The sequence below is a fragment of the Musca autumnalis genome, unplaced genomic scaffold (assembly GCF_047663935.1).
Source record: "Musca autumnalis isolate F117 unplaced genomic scaffold, ASM4766393v1 scaffold_2, whole genome shotgun sequence".
Taxonomy (NCBI): domain Eukaryota; kingdom Metazoa; phylum Arthropoda; class Insecta; order Diptera; family Muscidae; genus Musca; species Musca autumnalis.
Window position 1 is genome coordinate 244,073,977 of NW_027411755.1, and position 23,652 is coordinate 244,097,628.

At 37.5% G+C, this 23,652-nt stretch overlaps 1 protein-coding gene across 1 annotated transcript; it reads right to left on the minus strand.

Moving 5' to 3' along the window:
* Positions 1-8,599: 8,599 nt before the first annotated feature.
* On the minus strand, positions 8,600-23,053 carry sob (sister of odd and bowl). The gene is made up of 2 exons (XM_073971233.1): positions 20,952-23,053; positions 8,600-10,143 (listed from the first exon to the last, which is right to left on the minus strand). Exons 1-2 carry the CDS (start codon positions 22,490-22,492, stop codon positions 9,621-9,623), a joined length of 2,064 nt encoding a protein of 687 aa, XP_073827334.1. The 5' UTR covers positions 22,493-23,053; the 3' UTR covers positions 8,600-9,620.
* Between the last annotated feature and the right edge of the window lie 599 nt (positions 23,054-23,652).

The window sequence follows — 23,652 nt, forward strand, 5'->3', positions numbered from 1 at the left end:
AAACTAACATTGATCGGAACATGAATGAGTGAGTTATGTTGAGACATATCCTTACCTGTGAATTTACATTTTGAAAAAGAAGAAGGGAGGTAGAAAAACAAGAAAGAGTTTTTAAATCAAATTATTGATTTTTTACCATTAAAATATACGCTTATAAAACAGTCTTATATGTCGTTTAGGGACAAATATAAGATTGGGTTGGAATTTTACCATAGGTAGTCCTTCTTATCCTGATCACAACCATAAGGTCTGTTCGATAACTTTGCAAGTAAAAAGTACTTGCAAGTTCTTGCAACTACTTGTAAATGTGTTACTAAGGCTGGGTACACATTGTCATTTGTGAGTGCCGATGACTGACAAAAATGAACGGCCACTCTAGCAAGCAACCGATTATTTGAGCAAAGCTCTCATTCAAAACCGACAATGTGTACCCAGCTTTAAGGACCATTATCTTACTAAGGGGCAAACCTCGGATCGAAAATTTTATCGTACGTAGTCTTTGTTGTCCGAAACAAAACAAGTAAAAAAGTATCAGTCGGCTTTGCCGACAGAGATATACCCTCAGCCTGTGTATATTGAAACAATTTTTTCAGAAAAAACGCATGTATTTAGTGAGTTTTAAAAATTTTGGGCGTTTGAACTGACAAAAATGTTGATTAGGATTAAGGATCAAAAGTTTTGCGGAGGAGATACTAAAAAGAATGGATCTCCAGCCACTACATATGGTACCATTGGGGTTTTTTACAACTTCAGGGATGTTTGCTCAAGAAGTATGGACTTGCCCCTGAAACAACTTTTACCATCGCAATTGAGGCAGCGAATGCAAGTTGCTTCAACAAAAATCAAAGTGATTCGAAAGCAGGTCTTAAAGTGAACATGTATCCGAAATTTTGTGTGGGAGGTACCGGATGGAGTGGACAAATATAGCCCATATTTGAACCTGATCTATATCTGGTAGATATATTAGGATGTGTAAAGTATGGTCCAATTCGGCCACTCTCTTCAAGAGTTATCGTACGCACAATTTTTCCGAACATTTTTGAACTTTTGTGGGGGAGGTACCTGAAGGAGTGGACCGATATGGCTTATCTTCGAACTTAAACTATGTTTGGACAAAATATTACTAAGGCCAAACATTGGACCGAATCGGCAGACCTGTTCGAGGGTTATTTTGCCCTCCAACCTCCTCACACGGTGTCATAGGGTTTTTTTTGCAACTTTCAGGCTATTTTCTCAGGTATAGACTTGCCCCTGATGAAACTTATACCGTCGTATGGAGGGCAGTGAATACAAGTTGCTAAAGCTAAAATCAAAGCGATTCGAGAGATGGCCCTAAACTGAACTTTTCCAAATTTTTGTGTGGGAGGTACCCGACGGAGTGGACCGATTGAGTCCATATTAAAACATGATCTAAGTCTGGTACACGCTCCACGACGGGCAAAGTATGGACCAAATCAGTTACTCCCTTCAAGAGTTATCGTGCGCAGAAATTTTCCGAACATTTTCGAACTTTTGTGGGGGAGGTACCGGAAGGAGTGGACCGATATTGCCCATCTTCGAACTTAAACTAAGTTTGGGTAAAATATTACGAAAGCCAAAATTTGAACCGAATCGGTTTATCCTTTCGAGAGTTAACGTGCGCACCAGCCAGACATACAGACAGACGAACATACGGACGGACATGGCTAAATCGACTCCAAATTGTCTGAAACACATTTCGTCCAAACATACTTGGGGTCTAAAACCATTATTTCGATGAGGCACATTTTGCCCGTATGAAAGTGTATATACCCTTCATAGCCTAAAGGCTGATGGTATAAAAACACAACTTTTCGGGGAAAGTCCGTATCACCCGTCTAATTGGCCAATATGGGTATCATTTTAAAACTTATGAAGAATATCTCGGGAAGTACGAATTTCCAACGGAAAACTAAACAGCATTTTGATTTGAGTAGCAATATTGAGACATTTCGGGACCGATATCTCAGTAAGCAGAAAAAATATAATGTGTAACGATTGGTTTTATCTAAGGCTGAGTTTAGCTAAATAGCAGCCACCCACGGTCAGCTCAAGGACCCACAAGCCGTATGTTAAACACGATTAGTAACAGTTGGTGCTTAAATTGTGATGCATTAACTGCCTGAATTCAAATTTTTTCGAGGATTATCGACATTCTTAATGCACAAAATTAAACTGAATTTAAAGTGTATTTAGGTATTTCAATATGGCAATACCGTAAAAGAGAGCATATTCAGCATATGAGGGAGAGAGCATATTCTTGCTCTCAGACATAAGGAAAACAAAAAACTACAGTGCCAACAACAACAAAACAGCAATCAGCTGTTTTGTAAATGCAGAAACTGTCGTCTGTTAGGGCAAAATTAAATGCAGATCTTAATGCGCTGCCGTCTGTCTAGGGTATAACACGTGATTATTGAGGTGATATGGTGTTACTTTTGAATAGGCAATCGTCGTCAGGTGGAGTTATTGATTTGGACACTAGAACGAGTCGCCGAGGCTTCGTACTAGCTACTTCGACTGCGGACACTAAAACAAGTCACATCACTCGAAAATTCTTATTCGAGGTGCAACATAGATGAGAAAAATAACAAGTAAAAAGTATCAGTCGGCCTTGCCGACAGAGATATACCCTCAGCCTGTGTATATTGAAACAATTTTTTTCAAAAATCGTATGTATTTAGGGGGTTTTAAAAATTTTGGGCGTTGAGCCGACAAAAATGTTGATTAGGATTAAAGATCAAAAGTTTTTCGCAGGAGATACTAAAAGGAATGGAATGACATTGACCATTATGGAAGTGAATCTCCAGCCACTACATATGGTGCCATAGGGGGTTTTTACACCCTTCGGGCTGTTTGTTCAAGAAGTATGGACTTGCCCCTGAAAAAAACTTTTACCATCGTAATTGAGGCAGCGAATGCAAGTTGCTTCAAAAAGAATCAAAGTGATTCGATATCAGGTCTTAAAGTGAACTTATCCGAAATTTTGTGTGGGAGGTACCGGATGGAGTTGACAAATATAGTCCATATTTGAACCTGATCTATATCTGGTAGATATATTAGGATGTGTAAAGTATGGACCAATTCGGCCACTCCCTTCAAGAGTTACCGTACGAACAATTTTTCCGAACATTTTTGAACTTTTGTGGGGGAGGTTTCTGAAGGAGTGGAACGATATGGCTTATCTTCAAACTTAAACTATGTTTGGACAAAATATTACGAAGGCCAAATTTTGGACCAAATCGGCAGATCAGATCTAGAGTTATCTTGCCCTCCAACCACCTCACACGGTGTCATATGGGTTTTTTGCAACTTTCATGCTATTTTCTCAGGAAGTATGGACTTGCCGCTAATGAAACTTGTACCATCGTATGGGGGGCAGTGAATACAAGTTGATAAAACAAAAATCAAAGCGATTCGAGAGGTGACCCTAAACTGAACTTTTCCCAAATTTTGTGTGGGAGGTACCCGAAGGAGTGGAACGATTGAGTCCATATTGGAACCTCATCTAAGTCTGGTAGAAATTTCACGATGTGCAAAGTATGGACCATATCGGTTAATTCCTTTAAGAGTTATCGTGCGCACGAATTTTCCGAACATTTTCGAACTTTTGTGGGGGAGGCACCGGAAGGAGTGAACCAATATAGCCCATCTTCGAACTCAAACTAAGTTTGGACAAAATATTACGAAAACCAAATTTTGTACCGAATCGGTTGATCCATTCGAGAGCCATCGTGCGCACCAGCCAGACAGAAAGACAGACGGACGGACATTGCTCAATCGACTCCAAATTGGCTAAAACACATTTGGTCCAAACATACTTGGGGTCTAAAACCATTATTTCGATGAGGCACATTTTGCCCGTATGAAAGTGTATATCGGCCTTTTTGTAGAAAATTTACTTCTGTTGAAACTGAGGTATGGGGTATTGTATCTCGCGAATTGTTGTAATATACCATAACTTTTGAACGCATTTAGGTAAAATAAACTGTTTTAGCACGATTCACCGATGGATTTCTTAAAATTATAGTTTGAGCGGAAGCTGAAGTCATATTAATGTAAAAAAATAGAAAAAATCGTTGAAGGAAACAAGTTTTTTTAAGTCAATTTTCAATTAGTGGCTTTACAATACAATGTAGAGTATAATGTTCAAAGAAGAAGTTAAAGAATATACTTCAGAGATGAAGTTTCTAATGTATGATTTTTTAATATAACCACCGCATCAATCTCAAACGGATGCTGACATTTTGAAGACTGAAAAATTGGGTTTTTTGAATTTTTGCTCTAATCGGAACGCGCAACTGTACTCGTTTAAAAACTGATTATGAGATTGTAGTACTCGCGATTACGCATTTTTTGATGTATAACTCGAGCGTGTAGCCTTCAAAGGTTCACAACAATCTCAGCTTAAAGTCGAAATTTTTGTGCGTAATTTTTTTTTAAAAACCAGTTTTTTGGATACAAAACTTACAAATGCCTTTCGATTTCAGTGGAAACCCGCGTGAATTTAGTTTTTTACGTTCTGAATCTAACAAGCCTTTGCGCGTCTAAATCCATCCACTAGATCGGCGGATATGATACACCTCAAATTTCGAAAATATGCAAAAAATATTTTTGAAAATATCGCGTATTTAGACGCGTTTTAGATGTGTTATTCCTACTTAGATAAATAGAGCGAAACGCATATTTAAAATGTGCGAAAACAGATATTGAAAAACGTTCGCGAATCCGGAGATATAATAGATTTTTTCTAAAAACTGAGTGCGATGCTACACCCACGGTTCTTGATGGATCGCATTGAAATGACATAGGATGATGTATTTTTTAATGGTGATCATTGAAATCGGATGCGCATAAAATGCAAATGTACTTCGTGGAAATTATGGGCATTTTACTGTTTTTTGCACCCTAACATGCAACTGATGCTACATCGTGGTCGTCAAATGGAATTTCACAAAGTGTATATCAAATAAGAGGGATTGATTCGCTGTTTTGGAAAATCGGATGCGCATCTTGTGATTTCCACTATTACGCGGTTTCTATGCGTTTCAAATGTTGTAATATTCAATATAACATTATTTTAAAGTTATGCCACAATTGGAATTCCTTGTGATTTAATATAATGTTCTAAAAATAACTATAAGTGAAAAAGTTGGTGCAACGGAATATCTTCATTATTGCGTGAAATTTGGACGAAAATGACGAAGAACTCAATCATTTTTTCTTCAACATTTCCTATAAAACCATAAAAAAATAAAATTAGAATAACATAATTTTTATTTTTTTCGTCACATTTTCATTGTACTTTTGCAAATAACACGAATACTATAGCTCCAAACTTCACGACTTAGGTTTCATTTTATTCCTCACAATGTCTGGATGCTGCTATAACTTTTTATATATTTTTTTGTAAGTATAAGCGCTATTGTTTCAAAAATATGTTTGTAAATACGTGAAATTATTTAACAAATTTAATTTTTCGCGAATCCATTGAAACTTTTTGAATTTATTTTTGCATATTCTCAAAGGGTGCGAATTCAGTTAACGACAATTGGATATAACAGCTTACTATATTAAGCCGCGATTTTTTTAGAATTTTTTCTAATTAGCATAATTAAAACGGTCATATCTTTTGCGCGCAACAATCAAAGTTGGTAACGAAAACAGATTTGGAATGACGATTTTTTTCTTAATCTATGTACCAAAAATCATAGATGTAGTATCAAAATTTTTTTTTTGATTTTTTTGAAATGGAAAAGACGATTTTAGACATTTTTGCTGATATACCCTCGTTAGCATAAATGCTGAGGGTATAAAAACAAAAAAATCGATGGAAAGATTTTTAAATAAATAGCGGTAAAATTTAACATTTGTAGGGCTTTTTAGGTTTTCAGAAATTTGCTTGAAAAAGGCAAGTATTATCGAAATGGGACCAGAGAAAAAGTTATAGCTGTGAAATTTCTCTACAAGATTGACCTTTACGATTTTCTTATAAATAAACAGCGGAATCCTATGCAAATGCATATATGGTTAGGATGGTCGTAGATAAAATCTGATTAGACAGAAACTCGTTTTATCACAAAATAAAACGAATTATGCCCAGAAATGTTTGCATATTTTGCATATCGGGCATATTTTGACATATCCACAAGGATTTGTGGTCTAAATATCCCACCGAAATGGCTGAAATGTGGTATTCAGTCTTCGTTAGGGGTATGAAATTTTACACCTGAAATTTGTCCACAAGGGCCCACGTCTTTATATAGCCCCCGGTATATTGACGATTGTGGCTCCAATATCCAAACGAACTGCCTGAAATGTAGTATTTATTCTTCGTTGGGAGTATACAACTTTTCATCTGAAATTTGTCGGAATAGGCCCACGTCTTCATATAGCCCCAATAGAACGGTACTTCCCGATTTTAGGTATTTTGAAGGTTGTGGCACCAATATCCAACCGAACTGTAAAATTTTGTATTTAGTCATTTTTGAGGCTAAACACACTTCCCCCAGAAGTTTGCAAGTATAAGTCCACGTTTTGATATAGCCCGCATATAAGGGTACCGCCCGATTTTCGGTATTTGAAAGGCTTTAGCCTACAGGAAGCTGTAAAATTCGGAATGTTGTCCTCGTTGGGGATGTACAGCATTTCTGCAGAGAATTATCGGTAAAGGTCCTCGTTTTGTTATATCCCTTATAATAGGTACCTCCCGATTTGCAGTGTTTTCAAGGTTTTATCAGCATTATCCTACAGAAATGGGTAAAATTTGGAATATAGTATTCGCTTGGGATATACAGGAATTGTCGGCAGAGTTCTATGTTTTTATAAAGCCCCCCACAGAAAGGTACCTCCAGATTTTCGGGATTTTGAAGGTTTTTGGCGCATTATTTGATATTCAGTCTTCGTTGGGGGTACACAATTTTACCGCTGAGAATTGTCGTTAAATATCCACGTTTTGATATAGCCCCCATAGAACCTACCAACCGATTTTCCTTATTTTTATGGTTATAGCCATATTATCCTACCGAAATGGTTGAAATTTGATGCAATGGTATGCACACCCCCAATGGTATGAATTCGATTCCCAGGGTATTTCAGCCATGTAAAACTTCTCTACAAGTGGTGTCTTAGGTCACGCCGTTCGGACTCGGCAATAAACAGTAGGTCCCATATCATTGAGCTAATATGAATCGGGGTGCACTCATTGATATGAAAGAACACGCAGAGAAGAAAATATGATTGATCCAACAATATTCGAAGAGCAAAATATGTATTGTAAAGATATTGTTAAATTCCAAATGTAGTATTGTGATTCCAACAATTGGGTTTTGTTAAATCCAAAAATAGTTTTTGTCAACTGGACAATAGTTCTCTCTTTTCTTCGACAATTTTTTCTCTTCTCTCGCTATTCGATGCCGTGTTGAAAAAAACAATTATGGTGAGTTTTGTTTGTGTGACATGATGCCTTTATCTTTGTTTTTGTGTGTATGTATACCAACAATGAGACTCTTGTTTTTATTTGTTTCTGTTTTGTTTAATTCTTCTATCTTCATTGTGCTTTGAGGTTTGGTGTTATACCGGAGTTTGTTATGGTGTTTAATTATTCCTTATGTTGTGGTGGGTGCTTGTGGCTCTTTGTTTGTCTTTGTTGTCAGCCAATGCAGCAAACCATGTATTGTGTTCATCAATGGTTGCAATATTATACGCGACATTTATATCCAAGTTATGTGAAAAGTGTATATGAGAAGTATATACACTCAAATCAAAAATTTCTGGGCTGGTTTTCTGGGTTGACAATACTTTTTGTAAACAAAATTAGATTATGATAGTTCCTACAATCGGTATTGTTAACGATTTTTACAATATTGCGGAAATTCGAAAGTAGTTTTTTTTCTATGTTTGGAACAAAAGATGGTATTTTTGGATTTGGATTACAATGTTTGAACAAAACCAATACATTTTTGGAACCAAAACAGATATTTTTGTTCCAACAAAAGCGAAAAATATTTTTTCTCTGCGTGAAGTCTCCCTTGTCCCATCTGAGATGTTTGTGGAACAATTATTATTATTATAGTATTCGACGTTGACATAAAACATTCATTCATAGAAATGGGTAGAAATCCTATACGCAGCCAATTATCAACATAGGTTAATATTTTTATATGGTACCTCCTGATTGTACATATTTTCAGTTTGTGCACGCATTGCAAAATGCAATAACTACTGTACCATGGCATTTTCGATTTTGGGAGGATACAAAACATCGATATCTCATTGGTATTAAACCTTGTTTAACAGAAAGTGATATACCCTACTTAGCATATACTTCATCTCCTAGGAATAAGCCTTTCTTAAACAAAAGGAAACTAATTGCTCCATTTTACTTCAATACAACACTTCAATACACACTCGGCCCAGCCGAACTTAACACCTTTATTACTTGTTTTAATTTTTTCTGTACCACATGATCGATATCTCTTACTATTAGCTTTGAGGCTATACTTTATAACTTTCAGTTAATTTAATTATGTGATGACGTTGCAAATCAAAGGTGTGAAAAAGTAATAAAACGCCAAAAAAGTTATATTTAAAAAGATTTGAAGTTTATTGATATATTTCAGTTTTGTTGTTTCACTTTTCTTTTCATCTTCTTAAAACTTATCTACAATTAAGTACATTTTATTGTAATATATAAAATTATATTTTCAAGTCTTTAATAGACTTTATTTCTTTCGCACTTCTAAATTAAAAATTAGAAAAAAAACTGCTTCGAGCAAATCAAATAAAATAATAAAAAAAAACTTAAAAAGTATTTCTAACTTAGACACGAAACTTCTTAACATAAAGACACATACAGATGTGCTTACATATGTATGTATGTAGGAAGGAGATGTAGTGAATCTTAAAATTTAAAAAAAGTAAAAAGAGTTAGACAAAATAACAATAAACTAAGTATTTCATTATCATGTCGACGAAGAAGACGGCAATGGCTAAGACTAACATTAACAACTAAAAATAATGTGTGCGTTTTTTTGTGTTTGGAGCACTGAATGGGTTTTTAATGGAAGCCAAATGGATTGAACGTGAGAATGTAGCGCAAAAAAAACGAAACGCACAAAATGTGCTTAGGCATAAACGAACTCTACACGAAAAAAACAAAGGAAAGTTCATGTGTTTGCCTTGCCTATTGATGCAGCATTTGGAGTCCAAGTTGGCGGACCGGACAATAAATGCTAAAATTTGAATGATGCTCATCATGATCGCAGGCACTGTTTGTATGAATGAGATTTATATTTCATCTTTGTTGTACTTTTAAGCTTAAGACTAATGAGAGTGGGAGTTTTGTGGATACTAAAAAATATATAGAGAGAAATTAGATAAGAGTGTGTTATATATTTATGTATTTGATTATCAACCGAACTTTCGAAGAACGAACGATTTTCAATCAACAACTTTTTGAAAGCGGCTACACTCCAACTAGAGAGTTTCAAGTTACAAATAAACGAGAGAGAACACTTTTTAAGCTTTTATGGAATAATTTTTTTTTTCTGAAGGCGGAATATAAGTAGTAAGTATAGAATGAGATCTTACAACGATCTAATTTAGTCATTAACAGCTATTAAATCCATGGTTGTCGACTTCCTTGTCATTGTTGGGCAACCGGCCGCCGCAGTCGCCGCCGATATCATGGCAGATGTTGTTGGTGATGTGGCGCCGGCGCCCGTTGCCGAAGAAGATGATGAACTTGGTGAATTCAATAGTAAATCCTTTTGTGAACCACTTAGCAATTCATTAACGGTCGAACTTAACGATAGCAACGAATCATTCATAGAACCACTCGATGTTGATGATGATGTTAGATTGTGTGTCAAACTGTGACGCCGTAAATCACAATTGCGTCGAAACACCTTACCGCAGGCATTACAATTGTATGGTTTTATGTCGGTGTGTGTCAGCAGATGGGTTTTTAAATTTGATCGTTGATTAAAGGAGCGATTACAAACGGGACATTTGTGCGGCGATTCTTCCATGTGCAGGATTTTATGAACGGCCAGCGTACGTGATTGACAGAATCCTTTGCCACATTCAGCACATTTAAATGGTTTCTCCTTGGAGTGGATATATCTAAAATGGTAGAAGTAGCAAATATAAGGGAAGATATAAATTATTAGTTACATAATTGTGAGGATAAGTTTTACAAATAGTGGCTAATACTAACGAAGTCCTAACTCCGTGAGCTAAATTAAATTGACAAAGGTATCTATCTATCTGATTTCTTTGTCCATGTTTCTGCCGAGTATAATAAGCGGTTCTTAGCAGAGGTAAAATAAAATAATGTAGCATAAAATACCTAAAAGTAGCGTTAAGTTCCGTCCGGCGGAACTTTTTATAGCATACCCATGGAAAAATGGTCTTGTTTAGAGCTGTTTGGTTTAAGTAGTGCCAAATAAATTCTCAATGAGAATGTTCTTTACACTTATATATACTTACTTACTTACTTAGCTGGCCCATTACAGAACATTTGTTCTATAGGCCGAACTAAGAAGAGATCTCCATTCCTCTCTATTTGTTGCTTTGCTCTCTGGAATACCGCGCCTTTTCATCTCAACATCCACTTGTTTGCGCCATCTATTCCTTGGCCTGCCAATTCTGCGTGCACCGCCATGTGGCATGTATTCATACGCCTTTTTAGCGGGTTCATCATCGCTCATTCTTATGATATGGCCTAGCCAACGCAATCGCTGCATCTCGATACGTTTAACAATATTCATGTCGTTGTATAGCAGATACAGCTCGTGGTTCATGCGACGTCGATATTCACCGTCAACGCAGATTGGTCCGTAGATCTTTCGAAGAATTTTTCTCTCAAACACACCAAGCACTGCCATGTCTGCTTGCGCAAGTACCCAGGCTTCGGAGCCATACATCAGCACGGGTAGTATCAGTGTTTTGTAGAGCGTTATTTTTGTTTGACGAGATGTGGCTTTGTTTTTAAACTGCTTACTTAATCCAAAGTAGCATCTGTTGGCCAATACAATTCTTCTTTTTATTTCACAACTGATGTCGTTTGTTGTGTTGACGGAGGTGCCGAGGTAGACGAAGTCTTTTACTACCTCAATATTATAGGAACCAACTTCCACAGTCGGTCCGAGCTCAATGGACGCATTGCGCGTCGACACCATCAACTTGGTCTTCTCACCGTTTACCGCCAGACCCACTTTAGCAGATTCTCCTTCGACCTTTATAAAGGTATCAGTTACTTCTTTTACTGATCGACCCATGATGTCTATATCATCAGCATAAGCAAGTAACATGTGACTATTGGTGTAGATTGTGCCACTTCTTTTGACGTTTGCCTCTCGTATAACCTTTTCTAGCAGGATGTTGAAGAGGTCACACGAAAGGCTGTCTCCTTGTCTGAAACCTCTTTTGGTACCAAACTCTTCGGAGAGGTTCTTTCCTATTTTAACTGAGGACCTCGTGTCAGTTAAAGTCATTTTACAAAGCCGGATGAGCTTTGCGGGAATACCAAATTCAGACATGGCTTGGAATACCTTTGAGCGCAGCGGACTGTCGAAGGCTGCTTTATAATCGACAAAAAGGTGGTAGGTGTCGATCTGCATCTCTTGGGTCTTCTCCAGGATTTGCCGCAGGGTAAATATCTGGTCAATGGTGGACTTGCCAGGTCTAAAGCCGCATTGGTATGGTCCAATAATCTCGTTGACCATTGGCTTTAGTCGTTCGCACAATATCCCTGACACGATCTTGTAGGCAATAGGGAGTAGACTTATGCCCCTATAGTTAGAGCATACAGTCTTATCTCCCTTCTTGTGGACGGGGCACAGGATACTCAGGTTCCAATCGTCGGGTACTCGTTCTTCCTGCCAGATGGTGCTAACTAGCTGATGAATACACCTTATCAGCGTGTCGCCTCCGGTTTTGAACAGCTCGGCTGGTAAGCCATCGGCCCCTGCTGCCTTATTATTCTTCAGCCGATTTATTGCTGTCTTTACCTCATCTTGGCTGGGCAGTATACATTCAATACCATCTTCTGGGATTGGGACTGTGGTATCTTCGTCTTCTTCGCTGCTATTGGATACCAACAGATTTGAAAAATGTTCTTTCCATATCCTGAGTATACTATCTGTATCAGTTACCAAATTACCTTGCTGGTCTCTACAGGAGGATGTGCCTGTACCAAAGCCATCAGTTTGATGCTTGACTCTTTGGTAGAATTTTCGGACTTCATTCTGGCTCCTGTACATCTCGATTTTTTCACACTCCCGCTTTTCCATCTCTCTCTTTTTCCTGCGGAAAAGACGTTTCTCCTCTCTCCTTTTCTCCCTGTATCTCTCTCGTGCGCTACGCGTTGCTACGGATTGTAAAGTAGCCTTATATGCCGCATTTTTCTCTTCGGTGGCAGCACGACACTCCTCATCATACCATGGATTCCTTGGTGGAGGTCTCTGGTATCCAAGTATGGATTTTGCGGCTGTTTGCATGGAGTGGGCAATGCTTTGCCATTGCGCTGATATGTTATCGGGATGAGGAGGGCTTTGATTAAGCAATTGGGCTAGTTGAGTGGAATATGCTGTGGCTATCTGTTGTGATTGCAGCTTACCGATGTCTAACTTTCGTGTTGTGTCTGCTCGTACTTTGTTTGCTACGTTTAAGCGGGTGCGTACCTTTGCTGCAACAAGGTAGTGGTCCGAATCAATGTTTGCGCCTCGGAACGATCGTACATCCAACACGCTCGATGAATGTCTTCCATCTATCACAACATGATCAATTTGGTTTCTTGTTTTCTGATCTGGAGACAGCCAGGTGCCCTTATGAATATCGAGATGATTAAATCTGGTACTGCTAACTACCATGTTTTTTGCAGCTGCAAAGTCTATCAGTCTCATACCATTGTCAGATGTTTCACTGTGGAGACTGAATTTCCCGACTGTTGGGCCAAAGATATTCTCCTTTCCAATTTTGGCATTAAAATCGCCTAGAATGATTTTAATGTCATGGGCAGGGCAACGGTCATATGTTTCTTCTAAGCACTCGTAAAATATATCTTTGGTCTGTTCGTCCTTTTCTTCAGTGGGAGCATGAGCGCAAATAAAGCTGATGTTGAAGAATTTAGCTTTTATTCGAATTGCAGCAAGTCTTTCATTCACTGGAGTGAAGCTGGATACAAGATGTTTTAGTCTCCGACTAACTACGAATCCACAACCAAACTCATGCTTTACGTCATGGCAGCTATAATACAGTGCGTCACCTTTAGGTGTTGTTGTGACGCCTTTCCCAATCCATCGTATTTCCTGTATGGCAGTAATATCGGTCTTGTACTTTTCAAGTACGTCTGCCAATGCGAAGACTGCACCTTCTCTATAAAGAGTGCGAACATTCCAGGTGCAGATTCGCAGATCATGGTCCTTAAAACGTTTGCGGGGTTCGTCAACTTTAGAGGGGTTTGTTTTTCTTTTCTTTCGTTTTTTCATAGTAGGCTGTTTTTTCTAGGGGAGGGTTACTAACCCGACGCCCAAACCCAAGTTTTTAACGTTCTTATGGGTGAACGCGCGGCACATGTTAGCTCACTACCTTTAACGGGTGTTAAAGGCAGTTCCCCAGGTGACACCACGGGGAGGTCAGTGTCCACTTGGGATGAAAGAGGGACCAAGATAAATCCTGGGCTTTGCCATGTTAAAACCGGTCAGGACCGTTCCTTGGTATCTTCCATCCCCTACGTCACCCTTACACTTATATATACATAATATAAAGAGGGAGCAAAAAAACATGGGGGCTGAGGTTCTGTGGCAAGATCCAAAACTATATAAACTATAGTTTTCTCTGCTCACCCCTTAATAAAGAATTCCAAAAACCCATTAAAAAGCTCCAAAACCCCATTAAAGAACTAAAAGTGAAATCTTTAAAAATAAAAAATTATAGGGAAAGGAATAAAGAAGTGGCCAACCTTGAAAAAGTTTCTCATGAATGCTTTCAAGCCTTTGAGCACACGAAGTGCCGGATTCTTAGCTGAAGGTACGGTCACATTAGGCCAGCAATACGTAACCCTTTACTCGCCAGTAATCAAGGAGCTAGTGAACGTAAATAATGCATTGCTATTTATGCTGACTTACTCTCAGTAAGCGTACACTGCCGGTCGCAGGAGCAAATATTTGCCTTAATTGACCTTACCTTAACTCCATTTTGACATACATTCCACAAACATTGCAGAAGGGACAACAGAGGCTTCTCTCATATCAATGATATGGAAACATCGTTTTATAGTCCAACCAGCACAGCGAGTTTTAAGACACCACTTGTATATCGTTTTACATGGCATAAGAAATGCCGCCTCCATTACGCTGATTTAGATTAGGTCTGTCTGGTTACTTTACCAGCAAGAACTTTCTTGGAGAGTAAGGAGTTTTTATTCTCTTTTATAAGAAAAATGTAAAAAGTAAACAGACACCTTCCCCGCAAAAACCAGCAATCAATCAGCCGATTCGCCAAAACCGAACAATTTGTCCGCCATCAAAGAAACCAAAGCAAGCAAAAATTTTGTATTTTATTAAAAAGAAAAAAGAAAATGCATCAAAAAATATTTTTTCCATTGGTTTTCCAAAAAAAAAAAAAAAAAAACAATTGACTTGCTTATTTCCACAATAAAATTGTTTTCAATTTGCACAAATACAAACCATCGAACAACTAAAAACAGCTGATTTATTTTTTTCAGGAAGATGAAGAGTTGCAAGTGTTTGCTAGAAGAAATTTGTTCAGCAAGAATTTGCAAACTCTCAGTAAAAGAAGTGTCAAATTGTCTCTCTCAATTCGCTCTCTTTTTCTGGACTTTTGTGTTAGCAGACAACTCCCAGCAACAATTGGTACAAATTGTTACAAACCTATTTTAAGTGAAGTTAAATGCCACGAAAAAAATAAGTAATATGAAACCTGCTTAATAATTTTAGTAATGATGTACAGTTATAGAGGAGAGTTTTTTAGGAAAGCATTTGGTACAAATTGTTACAAACCTATTTTAAGTGAAGTTAACTGCCGCGGAAAAAAGAAGTTATATGAAACCTGATGAATAATTTTAGTAAAGATGTACAGTTATAGAGGAGAGTTTCTTTTTAGGAAAGCATTTGCTCCAATGAAATACTAGAAATCGAGTATAATCGTTAAACATATATGTAGGACTTTGCTAATTTATAGACCCATGTCAAAAATTTTGTGGAGAAGTTTTCTGACCACCAAACACAAAAACTGAAAACTTCAAAATACCTGAAGTGAGAAGCACCTTGATATGGGGCGTGTATCTACAACTTATTCGAAGGAAAAAAACGGGAGATCCATTAGAAATTCCAAATGACAGCTTATTCGATTGAAAAAAAGAATATATATGTGGATCAGTGTTTTAATATGATCGTTTTGTATGCAAAATTAAAAAAAAGGTTTTGTTTAAAAATGAGGTCCAAAACTGTAAAATAGAAGAAATCGATATATACCGTTATGCCAAAACCGGACTCATGTCGATCTACAGGAAGTTTTCTGACTACTAAATACATAATGCCAAATTAGATGTGATTTAATTGAAATATGTAGATAAAATCTTCAAATTATATGATATCGGACGTGGTGTTCGTTCTCAATTAGTTCAGATGCTACAACGATGAGATCAGAATAATAGAAATGGCGATGTCGACTCAGAATTATAACCTGATCAAGAATAAACATACATTCTATGGGCAAATGATTAATTCAAAGAGTTACAATTGAAATCAATGGAATTTATTTAATGTAAATCCTTAGAATTTAGGGTACACTACAAAAATTTTTTGAAAGTTCATTTTATGTCTTGAAAATTAGCATATCCCCAAAACAAGCTTTGTGTTTATACTTTTTCACAGACAGTCTCCAAAAATGGAAGAGGTCTCCGAAAACGAACATTGAATGGACATCCAAATAAGACAAATGTAATCAATAACGAACTTTTTATGTTCTCAAATGAAGGTAATCCCCATGACCTCGCTGCTACTTTTTCGGGACTGCAAGCAATAAATGTGAAAGGTTTTCGAAAACGAGCTTTTATATCCTCAAAAACTAGCATCACTCCATACCAACCATTTAACCTTTTTCTTACTGTATATTTTTTTGGGTAGTATTAAGTATTGGTTAATAATGTTTTTAATTATTTCTCTATAGTGGAATACATGATCCATAACTTATGTTCAGCATATTGGTACTGCTGCTGGGAGCCACATACTTTTGATGAATGTCGAACTTAAATCGATTTTCGATTTTGCCAGATCAATAAAAAACTGATTTAAAGTGATTTGCCCTGCCATCCCAGCAAAAAAGTCATTACCAAATAATGACTTTATTCAGTAAATTTTGGCAGTAGTAACTACTTACAAATTGACCGTAAAAGTCATTATTTTTACATGGGGATGTCATAGGCAGGAAATACTTCCATAAATATGTTTTTAAGTACATATTTAACCACATACCGGTAGTCGAAAAAAACCTTGAAAGCATATGTTCTATTTTTAGAACAATTGAGGTGAATAAATATAAAAAACACTCCACACATTGTTTTTGTTTTATTTCGCTCGCTCCCGGTTTTAAACACACGAACTTCTGATTTTTAGCCAAACACACTACACACTAGTCTACTCGTACGAACACTAAGGGTTGTTAAAAAGCATCCTTGTACATCAACATTTCTTCGTAATTTTGTGAACAAAAGACTCCCATGCCGCCGGTGAGCTTTGAACACACGACCCTAGAATTTGTAGTCAGACACACTAGCTCTGTGCCACCGTACTCACTATTTAGTAAGTAAGTAGGGAAGTAATTAGTTGACAAGTGAGCATACATTTCAATGTGTTTCACATTGAAACTTACGCTCCCTTGCTGTCAGAAAGCGCAGACTGGTGCATGTGTTTGTTTTTTGTGGCTTTTGGGTTTGTATATTTTTGCACCCGAACAAATATATGTTTGCACCCAAACAAATATACGTTTGCACCGAAACATAAAATTTGTTTGCACCCAAACATACAATTTGTGTCCACATAAATATATTTGTTTGCAGGACCCAAAAATATATTTGTGTGCAGGACCCAAACATATGTTATGTTAGGGACTGATTGCAAACAAATATGTTTGGGACATATGTTAGATAGGCGTTTTTGCCCTCTCTGTACTATTAGTAAGAAATTACATAGATTTCAATTTGGAGAATTTTACGATTAAAAAAGTAAATTTTTCTAATTTAATTCCTTCCTAACCTGAATTCGACTTCGATTTCAGATGTCCGCTAATCGATTACTAAAAAATCGAGTAACGTATCTCATTCTCAAACTACCCAGCAACAATTTGGTAGTCACACTTCATTACTCCATGCATTACCGAGTGATGAGAGCACATTACTCTCCGCATTATCAGGCAGTACATATATAATGGCTTACATTAAACTGCTTACTTTACTCAGTAATAAGTAGTTACGTAGTAATGAGTACGGTGGCACAGAGCTTGTGCGTCTGACTACAAAACCTAGGATTGTGTGTTCAAAGCTCACCGTCGGCATGGGAGTTTTTTGTTAAAAAATACAAAGAAATGTTGATGTATGTACATGCCTGTGTTTAAACAACCCTACGAGTCGCCTACTCTGTAGTGTGTTTGGATACAAGTCAGAAGTTGGTGTGCAGAGAGCAAAATAGAAAAAGAACAAGTAAGAAAAGTGTTAAGATCGGCCGGGACGAACGTGAACTGTATTGAATTGAATTCCAAAACTACCGAAAATTGGGAGATATCCTCCTATGGGTGCTAAATGAGGGCGTGGATCTATACCGACAAATTTCAGGTGGAAAGTTGTATACCCTTAACGAAGACAAACTACCAAATTTAAGTCACTTCGGTGGGATATTGAGGTCACAAGCTTCAAAATACCGAAAATCAGGATGTACCGTTCTATGGGGGCTACATATAGGCGTGGACCTATACTAACAAATTTCATATGGAAAGTTTAATACCCCAAATAAAGACCAAATACCAAATTTCAGCCATTTCGGTGGAATAATGTGGACACAACGTTCAAAATACCGAAAATCGGGAGGAACCGTTCTATAAGGGCTATATGAGGGCGTTATATGGGGGCTATACCAAAACGTGGACCTATATACGCAAACTTTGGTAGAAATGTTTTTTAGCCTCTGGAAACACAAAATACCAAATTACAACCGATTAGTTGGTAAAATGGGACAAATATCTTAAAAATTCTTTAAAACGACGACGCATCACGCCTCTCTTTGTATGGGGGCTATACGAAAACGTGGACCTACATAGCCCGCTTTCAATACCAAAAGTCCTTCGTGCATATAATAGATTTTACCAAAATTACATCCACCTACTTTAATCCGTTCGGACGCTAGAGTGATTTCCACAGACGGACGGACATGGCTATATCGATGTAGAATTGCACGCTGATCAAGAATATATAGGTTGTGGGGTCTACAGTGATTATTTCGAGTAGTTACAAACGAAATGACAAACTTAATATACCCCCCATCTTATGGTGGAGGGTATAAAAACAAGAAAAATGTGGAGTGTTGAATTTGAACATAAATTCACCTCAATCGTTCCAAAAATAGAACATACATATGTTTTTTAGTTTTTTTTCGACTGTCGGTATGTGGTTAAATATGTACTTACAAAACATACTATTTAAGGAAGTACTTCCTTCCTATGACATCCCCATGTAAAAATAATGACTTTTACGGTAAATTTGAAAGTAGTTACTACTGTTAACATTTACTGGATAAAGTAATTACTTGGTAATGACTGTTTTGCTGGGTAGCGAGATGAAGTCACCTTGTTATTTTCAGTCTTAGTGTTCATAACCGGACTCGTTATTTAAGCGATTGTTAGTATACTTCGAGCATTGGCAACATATTTTTGTATTATCTCTTTAAAATCTTATCATGTGTATGTGCAATCCTCAAAATCTGAGTGATTTTATGTCCTCAAAAGTGGTATAGCCCTAAAAGAAAAGTTACACCTACATTCTTCTAGGAACAGCACACAAAACAAACGCTACGAATTGGTATATTTATGTCGTAGCAAGCGCCCATAACAACCACTACACATATAATATTTCGGGACAGTCTTTGATGACAATTTGTATAAAAGTATTTTTGGTAGTCATAACTACTTACAAAACCCCCTACTAACCCATTATTTTAATAAGGGCATGCCGCACTGAACTACTACTTATTCTATGACCACTAGCATAACTAGTTGTTCTATGACCATTAAAAGTTATAAAAAAATCTAAAAACATATGTTCTATGTTTAGAACAGTTGAGGTGGAATTTGTTTTCAATTTCAACACACTTTATATTTGTATTTTACTTTGCTCTCTGCTGGATTTCATCATGCGAACATCTGATTTGTAGCAGTACAATCTATACACTGGTCTATGCTTACGAACATTGAGGGTTTTTTAAACGCTTTCTTTATATTTCAAACAAAGAACTCGCGTTCCGACGGCGGGCGTAGAACACACAACGGATACACAAGCTCTGTGCCACCGTACTCTTTAATAAGTAAGTAGTGCAGTAGTTTCACCTTGATACATTACTTTGTAATGTGTTACATAATGACTAACGGATCCGAATTTTTGTCCACCAACTTTCGCATTTGCAATTGGTACCTATAATCATGATCTTTGTCTGGATTAAATATAACGATGTTCCAAGTTTAGATCCAATCAGCTATTCTATTCGAGAGTTATCGTGCGAGCTATTTTAGCGAAAATATTGCCTTTTAAGATTCACTTTTGTAGTTTTGTTGAGATGTGCATTATTTATTATTTATAAAGTAATTCAGGTCAATCTCAGTTTTGTTTTTTTTTTTTTAATTTTAAAAACTAGTTCTTTAAAGTGGGTTTAGTCTTTGCTTTCGGGAAAGGCAGAGGAGACTACAGCTAGCTAGCGGGCATCACCACATACCCTATCAGTCCTCTTACTTAACTCAAAACAACTGTGACTACTGAATTCATTTAAATGAGAATTCCCCAAAAAAAACATTAAACACATTGCATATACGGCATTTATAAATAATAAGAATTTTGTGGTGAGATGTAGTTTTAAATCAAAAAGTGGTCGAAGGACCATAAAATGGCAACTTATTCTTCTCTCGTTGAAATTAGAACAGCCATGCACGCGTCTTTACGAAAAAGTTAACTACAACTCTCTTTCCCATACAAAAACCCAAAATAGCATTCTCTTCTTGTGCACCATTGAATTAGAATTAAAACTTTCAGCTAGCAAAAGAGAAGACAATCATATATCTCTTTCCCTCTCTCTCTCTGATGAAAGTGTTATATATTTTAAAACTAGTCGAAAAATAAAGATCTTTTTTTTCATTGTTTTTCGCCTTTTAGTTTTAGATGTTAAACTAACTGATGGAGCTCTGAAAGCTAAGCTTAAATTAAATAAACTTAGACATCTATTACACTTTGAAGGTTTTGCAATTAAAAGAACAAGATACTCTGTAATAAATGAAAATTTTAAATCTAATCGAAATTGAAAACTCTAATATTAAGAAGCTGTACCTTGGTTCTTCTCTCTGTTTAAATAAAAATAAGACCTATACTTTTCGAATCATCTCTGATTATCTCCCTGAAAACTAAACTAAATTGATGAAACTCTGTATATTCTCCCGCTCACTCACTGCTTAAACAACAACAGAGAGCATAAAGAAGTGCTCTCCCTCGTAAAGATTTCCTACAGCTCTTGGAGAGACGTCTTGTGTATTTTTAATTTGTATTCCAGCTTGAGAGAGGAAGTTTTTAAAACTTTCTTATCGATTCTTTAATTCCTAATCTTCCTCCGCCCCTTATGATTGTGAATAAAGATATAGTATAATTTTGCACTTACCTATGATCCCTTAAATGATCCTGTCGCCGAAATGCTTTGCCACATATATCACACGAATAGGGTCGCTCATCGGTGTGGGTGCGCTCGTGAATGAGCAGATTATAGGACTTGGTAAATTGGCGATTACAAAATTTGCAAATAAATTGTTTCTTGGCACGTTGGGCATTCGCCAAACCAACCCCCGAACCAGATGAATTTGCAGCTCCCGCGCCACCACCACCACCGGCACATAAAACTGCCTCGGAATTATTAACTGAACCATGTAGCGAATTGCATTCATTGACATTAAGGGTATTCAATTTGTCCTGGAACATGGAAGCCTGTAGGGCGGACATTTGATCAAGGTCTTGGTTGCAAGAACTTTGCTGCTGTTGTTGTTGTTGTTGCTGGGCACCCGAAATTGTGGATATAAGGGCGCTATTGAAGAGGAAACTGTTTTCCAATTCGGATGAGTCAAAGTTCAGGGTATCATCACTGTTATTGAGTATTTCACTTAGATCGGTGTGTGGTGTATTGTGGCTACTCTGTTGCTGCTGCTGCAGGGAATGGAAAAGACTATTGGCGGAGGGCAATTTTGTGGGTCTTTCCGGATAGGAATCATGATTTTGTTCATGATGATGATGCGTTGAGGGTTCCTTAGATGTGTTGGAAGAAGAATTGGATGATGCTGGGGATGTGTTTGCCTGATGGTGTTTTGTGGAGCTTGTTTCATTTTTACTGTTGTTATTGTTGTGGTTGTTGTTGCTCGATTCCGCATTGTGTTGTTGATGATTATTTCCCACGCTATTAAAACGAAAAACATCTGATTTACCTGTTATACGCTGCAATGCCAAATACGATTCCAAAGCTTGCAAATTTAAGGCAGCAGCAGCTGGTGAATTAACGGGTAATAATGCCGCCTGTTGCAAACTTGTTACCATTGTACCCTGCAATGATAGAAAAACAGCTGCTGCAGCTGCCAAATCATTTGTTGTGGTCGTGGTGGTGGTGGTTGTGCTGTTTGAAGTTGTGTTGCTATTGTTGTTGTTGTTGCTGTTATTGGAGTTGCAGTTGGAATTGCTGGAGTTCAGAGCTTTGCTAGATGTTTGAGTATTATTTGATTTGCCGCAGGCATTTACATCCTTGGTTGCTGAGGAGGAGGATGAAACTGCTGCTGATGATGATGAAGATGAGCCACAAGCAGCAGAAGATCCACTGGCACTTGATTGTTGGTGTTGCTGTTGCTGCTGCATGTTTGTGGCATTAACCAAAACTTCCAACAATGCTGGATTATTAATGATATCTGCTAAATTTTGTGGGCTTTGTTGTGTTGTTAGATTTGCGCTGTTGGCTGAGTTGGGATTCGAGGAGGAGGAGGAAGTGGTGGTTCCCATCAACTGATTACGGCCATGATTGACCTCAGTAATGTTGAGGTAAGAGTAGGGTTCACTGGAACTTACTTTCTTTGTTGTGGAGGATGAGGATGTTGTTGCTGTTATTGATACCGATGAGGTTAGAGATGTGGTGTTGTTGGTATTAAATTCTAAATCCAAGGCCTCCATATTGAAAATATTGTAGTCTACGACTCAGCAGGTCATCAACAAGCGTTCGACAGCTTCTTCTTTTTCCAATTTGAATAACTCCTACGCAATTTTGGCCAAACGTATGCCGTCTAATGTGATGTTCACCAAATCTCGGGTAAGCCTACGCCTGCTTTGGATGACTGTGATTTATGATTAGTTAGACAGCAAATAGCTGCATGGCACCATAAATCATGTTTAGTCACGTTTGCTAAATACCAAAAAATTTGTTTGGAAATATTTCCGGATCTCGTGTGAAAAAATGCACCGGCCTTTTCACCTCGAATTCCAATTGGCTTGTGGAGAAATTCTGATAAATTTCACTTGTTTTTTTTCTATTTTTAGATTTGGTAGAGGGGACACCCCTGCTTTGAAGTGGCACTGTTATTGTTTTTAATACAAAATTTTTAAAACTGACCCCGGCTGGCTACTATTTTTGCTTGTTTTCTTCTTTACGTAGACCGAGTAGCGATCAACGCGCACAGTGTTGAGAAGTCCACGAACAAACTAAATGTCCATTGCCTAGTGTATTTCACGCGGACCACAAGAGCAAATCAAATTTTGAGTAACCAGCAGCTCCACTACTTGAACGAAAAAAATTACCAATACCAATAAAGCTGGCTAACTAGCTCAGCAGAAAACAAAAGAGAGATCACCAAGATACCACTAACACAAGCGGAGAGAGTGAGAGAAATGATTCTGAAAATTGAGCCAATTTAATTGCTGCCTGGTGATCTCTCCCAAAGATCAAGCACGAAAAAAGAGTGGCAGAGAGAGCCTGCAATCATATTGGACAGGTGAGCAAGGTAAGTAACCACCACCACCATTAACCCGTCCTCACACACACATCAGCATTTGAGCACTCGCCTCATGATCAGTTCCAAACACTCTCAGAACAAGTTCCCTTGGGTATCGACTTCTCTGAGGTAAGAAAAAGATCATTTCTTGGTTTACCCTCAAACAAAACGCTGTGGAGAAAACTGGTTAAACGGCTATTTCCATTCCACAGCGATGATCTTTTTTGCCCATATGAACGTCGTCGTCAGTGCGGCTTGTTGGCTGGCTGGCAGGTCGTCTGACTGCCTGCCTGGCTGGATGGCTTAACTTAGCCGGCATGTGTGGGTGTCTGCTATGAACCTACA

Excerpts from the sequence above, each read along its gene's own strand:
- sob (XM_073971233.1), bottom strand. The coding sequence starts at position 22,492 with ATGGAGGCCTTGGATTTAGAATTTAATACCAACAACACCACATCTCTA. Across the intron at positions 10,144-20,951 it reads GATCATTTAAGGGATCATAG|ATATATCCACTCCAAGGAGA; the intron begins GTAAGTGCAAAA and ends CTACCATTTTAG.